This window comes from Myotis davidii, unplaced genomic scaffold, assembly GCF_000327345.1.
Source record: "Myotis davidii unplaced genomic scaffold, ASM32734v1 scaffold49, whole genome shotgun sequence".
Classification (NCBI taxonomy): domain Eukaryota; kingdom Metazoa; phylum Chordata; class Mammalia; order Chiroptera; family Vespertilionidae; genus Myotis; species Myotis davidii.
The window spans coordinates 5,526,761-5,533,704 of NW_006300375.1; the positions used below are offsets into that span (position 1 = coordinate 5,526,761).

Sequence of the window (6,944 nt, forward strand, 5' to 3'; positions counted from 1 at the left end):
GTATTATGCTAAGGAAAATAAGCAGGAAGGGAAAGACAATATCCCATGATCTCACTCATATGTGGAATCTAATGAACAAAATAAACTGATGAACAAAATAGATCCAGAGACACAGAAGCACAGAACAGACTGTGGAATTTCAGAGGGAAGACAGAGGTGGGATGGTGGATGGGAAGAGATCAACAAAAGGGATCAACTTGTATGCATATATGTATAACCCATGGACACAGACAATAGGGTGGTAAAGGCCTGGGGCTGGGAACAGGGTTGGGCCAGAAGGGGTCAATGGGGGAAAAAAAGGACATATGTAATATTTTCAACATTAACATTAAAGACTTAATTAAAAAAAACCCATATCCTCAGGTGAGTTTAAAAACAACTATCCTGTAATTTGAGCAAAATGCATGTTTAAAAAGATAACTCCCTGAATTCATTTGTGAACTATATATTTTTTAAGGTTTCCAGTTGACATCAGTTGGCCAATGCTTTGTCACATGGCTTTAATGTAGGTGTTTGATATCTTGTAAAAGCCTAGCATTGTTGTACTGTGGCTGTCTTTGGGTGGCCTTTTGAGATAGTTCTGGTTTTGAGCTATTTCAAGTGATCTTCCCCAGTCACTCACTCAGTATATTCAAATGAAGCATCATTCTCTGATTTATTGTATCTCTTCTTCTTTTTTTTAAAATCAGCTTTGAATTAATTGGTCCCAAGTGTCATCCTTAGTTGAATCAATTCTCCAGCATTAGTAACATCCACTGACTAACGATGACACTGACTCGTTCTTCCTGAAGGAGTTGTTTCTATAAAAACACCAAGCCTGCAGAGATGCTGTTAGCTTCTAGAATGACAGCTGTAGGGTCCCTAACCTGATTAGAACTCCACATACATATTTCTACTGTTTCCATTAATCCACATGTTTATTACTGAGTAATACCTATATACCTTCTCCTGTCCTTGTCTCAGACTGGAATTATGAATTCAAGCTCCTTTAATCTCTGCTCCCCACAGAATACCTGCTGTTTTCCAGCTGGTCAGAGGCAGGCTGATTCTAGTGGTTGGTCTTTTTGACGTTTTAACATGCCATATTTTTGAAGAGAAAGATTCTGTGGCCTTCTCCACACAATAAATAATTCATGAAACATTAGAAGCAGAGCAAATCACAAAATCAGAAAAAAAACTCTGAAAGTTTAGCATTTCTCTATAGTAATGACATAAAACATATACAGTCTTCAAACACCATGTGAAGATGCTCTTTAATGAGGATGCCCATTATTTTCTAGGCAATGCACTGAATTAATTGCCTTGTAGAAATTTTGTTGTTTTTAGGAAAAGGAAAGACTTCTGTCTTTTTTTTTTTAAAGAGAGAGGGAAGGAGAGAGAGAGAGAGAGAGAGCGAGAGAGAAAACAAAAATACATTGCGGCACGAGAGATACATCCATCGGTTACCTCTCGTACGGGCCCCTGTTGGGGATTGAATCCACAAACTAGGTATGTGCCCTGACCAGGGATCGAACCCATGATCTTCAGTGCACAGGGCAATGACCCAATGAACTGAGCCACACCTGTCAGAGCTACTTCTGCCTTATATATGTTTTATAAATCAAGGTGCAATAAAAAAATATTTTGTGTGGGCAGGATTTCAGTAGTGGGGTAGACTTCTAAAGGTACCCTTGGGATGTGGAGAAAGAAGAGCAAGACCACAGCTCTGTAGAGAGAGGTGACTCTATCTGGCCAGCATAAGAGGAATTCTCAATTGCTTCTAGAAATTTCCAAATCAGCAAACATGGGTGGATCAGTAGCATCTAAGGTAGCTTGGGCAATTTTTCGTATTAGAGGACAGTCTCCTTCTAACTCTAGGATACCTACACCATTTACTCAAATAACTGTTCCTTCAGTTATTGACAAAGAAATCTGGGTAAATTCAATGTGACTTTATTATTTACCAATTGTTTGTATATCTTTTAACACTTAATAAAAACTAATATAGTAAGTTGCTATAACATAGCACAAATTTCATCTTGAATTTATATCTCTAAACATTTTTTGTCCATAATTGAAATTGAAAAGGTTTAAATCAAAAGCTGGAGAAATTTATTAAACATTTAAAAATTTACAATAGTGTTGCTATTCTGGTTTTAAAATTTTTCTTGAAGAGGTAATTTTTCCCTTATGTATTATAATGACCAAGTCAGAATCATTCTTTAGAGTCTCAAATCTTTACTATAAATTGAACTCATAATTAGACTTGCAAAGTAGTAGAAACAATAGAATAAATGAAATTTCTATTATGGAGGTGCTAAGTAGAAAGTTGGACAGTTGATGAGAAAAAAATCTATACTGATAATGTAAGTTGGATTGAGCAAGTGAGAGGAAAAATGTAGGTGCTAACACCTGATTTGTATTAATAAAAACTCAGTATATATAAAAAAGATAAAACATCCTACCTAATATCCCAAAGGCACAAGAGGCCGGTGGAGTGGAATTAGGCATTCCTCATGCCTACATACGGTGAAGCTCTTTCAATAAAAAAAGCTGTCCTAATTCTGAAATAATGGAAGACAAATTGCCTCGTTTATTTCTTCTGATTCATCAGTTTCTATATATTGCAGAATGTTTTCTTCTCTTTCTCAAGCATGTGTATTACAGAAGGCTGCATCTTGGAAAATGAAAGTTGTTCCTTAATACCCTTTCCTTAGATTAGCAGGACATTAGACTGCTGCCTCCACATATTTTGGGAGATATGCCTGCTAAATGAAAATGTTTTCTCTGAGACATCCTGATATTGGGAAAAGCTCAAACTCGGTCAATGTGGATGCTTGTGCTAACACATTACAACATTTCTGGATGCTTTTCCTCAATATTTCCCAGTCAGTGAACATCCCCTTCAAAAATTTCTGCTGTGTCCTTGAAAGTCTCTTAAATTATTGAACAAAAATGAAAATGCCATGATTGCTATCATCAAACACTTTGGAACACTTCCTTCCTCTAATTACAGGCTACCTAACAGTTGGCATTGCAACCCCTTTCCCCAGGGGCTGTCTGTACCTGGGGCTAGGGGGCAGTGGCTATCCTCTTCACCTGTTAGCACTTCTATTCTAGGGCACCAGAACCCCATTCAGCAATGTGCCCTCCTGTGACACACCCTCTCCCCATTCTTTTGCTATCATACTGTGACCCTGAGGACTGTAACACTTGGCTCACAGACTTCCCGACCACTCTGACCCTTGCCATTGCCACTAGGGGCCTCAACAGTGATGTGGGTGATCAGGCAACCAGCTCCCTGATGTTCTTAATAGAATTTTCAAACAACTGAAGTCCTACTTGCAACAAATGATGCTTCCTCCATCCTCTTATCACCCAAATTGCTTTCCTGGGAAATCCTGACTTGCCCAAGCATGACCTCCCCTCCCACCTTTCACTCTATTCTGTGTCATCATTTTGATCACCAGCCCAACAATTGTGGTGATCTCCTTCTGCAGCTAGATCTTCCATGGTCCTCCATTTAGACTAGCACCATATTCATTCACTTCCTTCACTCAATAAATGACAACTCAGCAGCTGCCATGTGTCATGTGCTATTCTGGCCCGAGAGATACAATGGTACACACTCTTCCATATCTCTCGCCGCATCCGTGTGTGATGTAGTCACACCTTCCTGATGTGTCTGGAGTTAGAAAACTCTCAATAGAAGTTATGTATCCATACTGCTATTAATGTGATTATCTCCATTACTAGGTGAGGGTATTGGGTGGTCTTGTCTTCATCTTAGAAACTCCAGAATCCACCCCATTGCCTCTGACACAGTAGGCGCTCAGTAAGTGATGGCCTGATGATAGAAACATGGTTGTGATTATTATCTTGTTCAGAAAAGAAATCTAGAGAAGTGTATAGAGCTCTCCTAAAACATTACTGGGGGCAAAAATGACAAAATTAAAGCTGTCCTACTTCCACACATCATGAGAAGTCAGGGTTCTTTGGAAAAGACAAGAATACTTGGAAAAAGAGAAGGCAGCAGGAGAAAGAGGAAGACAAAATATGAGGAGGACTGACTGTATAAAATAAGCCATAGGTTGAGTCTGCAGGAGCTGAGCAGGGCAATTGAGGACTGGACACTATCGATGTCACTCATTCATGGGGTCACCAGGAGTAAGAGCTGACTCAATGGCCCATAACACATACAAGTAGAAGTACTGCTCTTTCTATTCCTGGTTTACCTTCTTTCCAACCCAGACAAAGGTTTACAAAACATGGGGATATAAAGAAAGGACAGGTGAGTCCAAGTAATTCTGTAGAAAAGTATAAAATTACTCAAATATAGAATTGTCAATTTTCTTTTTTGCTATGAGATAATTCTGAAATACAATCCAACTAATGTGCAAGTCAGGAAATAATATGACTCTATTACTTCTAACTTTGGAAATTAAAACTCCCTTTTAAGTAATTATAATGCATAATTGATGAAAAGAGAGGATTCCTATTTATTTATTAATTAATTCTGGGGCTAGAATATCCTCAGTCTCCTTTTCAATCAGATCTGGCTCAGATTAGATCTACAACCAGCATCCATGGAAAAATGATAAATTACAACTATTGCACTGAAATAAATACTTAATAAACATCTATACCCTATCATCATAACAATCCCCAGAAATTACCATTTTACAGATTAGAAAATTGGGATTCAAAGCGATGAAGCAATTTACCCAAGAATTAGGATTCATCCTGTGAACGCTAACTCCAAAGTCTGCACACTTCCTGTTACACCCATCCATCGTTTCATACAAAGAATCCCATAGGATCTTAGCAGAAAGATGTTTTTCTCAGATTCCTTCTTTTAAAGACCAGAATGCATAATGAAAACTACAAAGTGAGAAAAATATTGCATCAGATATTTCTAGGACAAGGATTTGAGATCCCTGGACCAGGCAGAGCGGCATAAGCACTCAGATAAAGGACACAGACCAGGAGGAAGGAGACTTTCTGATGTGGGCAGTGGGCACCAAGATTTTGTGGAGAGACACCGATGGACTAGTTTCCCCTCCTGGTGCATCTGTTGTCTTGCTGATTTTGTATTTTTCTAATCAGCCAGCAGATTCACCAAACTTGGAAGTCTGAGGACTATAAATTCTTAAAGCTGTACTGTTGCCCCAATGAGGGAAGGGCCCTGGTATGATGACGGCACTTCTCAGATGCAGAGAACCCCTGCCTCCCACAGAAGGCATCCCCCCGTGTGACCTTGTGAGGGTCTTTGGGAGCCAAGGCAAGCTGAGCTGAGCTAGGGAGCATCTGCCCTTGCCCTGATTCTGTTAGTTTCTGTTTCCTTGGCTAAATAAATTCTGAACTGAAGGCGGTATAGGTATGGGATTTCTTCTGGAAAGCTGCGGGTGTAAAGTGTCATCACAATACTCAGTATGACTGTCCACGCTGCTTCACGGACTCACAGATGTTAAGTTTTATTATTCCTAATGCCTTGTGTTTTTCCTCACTCTCTCATGCCTTATTCCTGGTTTCTTTACGAAATTCTCTATCTACTCTTCACCCTGTCTCCTTGGACAATAAACAAAAAGAAAATTTAAATATCCATTCTTTTCCAATTTTGTTAGGGCAATTCATCTTCTCCATCCCTTCCTTCTTTCCTTCCTTCCTTCCTTCCTTCCTTCCTTCCCTCCTTCCTTCCTCCCTCCCTTTCTCTCTTCTCTTCTCTTTTCCTTCCTTCCTTCCTGCCTTCCTTCTGCCTTCCTTCCTCCCTCTTCCCTCCATTTCCCCCTGCCTTCTAATTCTCTATAATTTTAATCTAAATACCCACTCTTCTTCCATACTGTTAGGGCAATTTATTTTCTCTTTCTTCTTTGAAGACCTTTGCTTGGGAATCTCTGCACAGGCCTGTGTCATGTGAGTAACTCAAGAACAATAGGTCCTTCCTCACTTTGTGCATTTACCCTTCAGCACTGTTCCTGGGGCAAAGAAGACCTTAATGTTTGACGCCAATGACATGCAGTCAGGGCCAGAGCCAGCATAGAATGAGCGGCAAGAGTTGACAAAGATCTTATACTCACATTTCAACTCGAGTTTGATGAAATCTGTGTTCCCCAGATTTTCCAGAAATACTCCCTGTGGGATTAATGTTTTGAAGTAGAAAGAAATGTCAGCACTGGTTTCCCCCTGGAAAGTCGAGAAGTGCAGATAGGATGACGGGTTTGGGAAAGAGGCAGCATTCCAATAATTCCCTGTGGGAAGAAAAGAGAAACATATGGGCCATTGACACCTTGATCATGGCAGTGACGAAGATCTTTCCTTAAATTTTTATAAATTTCCATGGGCAATCATCCTTGTTTCCTCTCATTTTGTGGAACAACATTGCCCCGAAGCCCCACAGCATACTTCTGACTTTCCAAAAGTTATCTGTGTTATATATATATACAATATTTTATGAGAGATTGAGAGTTGGGGTTCCTATCCCGAGTGGCCCTGTAGGGACTGTGGGTAGCAGATCCAATAGAGGTGAAATTGGGAGACCCCTGGGGACACTGTGTGTGGTGGTGGGGGCAGTGTGGAACTCCTGCATGTGTGCTGGCCCCTTTGGTTGATGCAGGAAGCACCTGGGCTGAGCCTAGTGGGAGAGAATGGGAGCAAGGTCTTTGGTGTTCTGCCTTGCTGATCATCCACCTTTGTGTGGAATAACTAATCAGCAGTCACTCAGAAATGGAGCATGGGAGGATTACAAGTGGGGGAGTACCTCTTACTCCCTGGGGAATACAGGTGACACTCTTACCTGTAGGGCAGTGATGGCGAACCTATGACACGTGTGTCAGAGGTGACAAGCGAACTCATTTTTTGGGGTTGATTTTTCTTTGTTAAATGGCATTTAAATATATAAAATAAATATAAAAAATGTAAGTCTTTGTTTTACTATGGTTGCAAATATCAAAAAATTTCTATATGTG

At 40.0% G+C, this 6,944-nt stretch overlaps 1 protein-coding gene across 1 annotated transcript in view; it reads right to left on the reverse strand.

The window, feature by feature from the left end:
• The window catches only part of CNTNAP2 (contactin associated protein-like 2), a 1,235,176-nt gene that overhangs the window by 182,407 nt on the left and 1,045,825 nt on the right, over positions 1-6,944 (reverse strand). Inside the window, exon 15 of the mRNA XM_015572712.1 lies at positions 6,057-6,227. Within this exon, the coding sequence (XP_015428198.1) occupies positions 6,057-6,227 (171 nt within the window). The remainder of the gene's footprint in view (positions 1-6,056; positions 6,228-6,944) is intronic.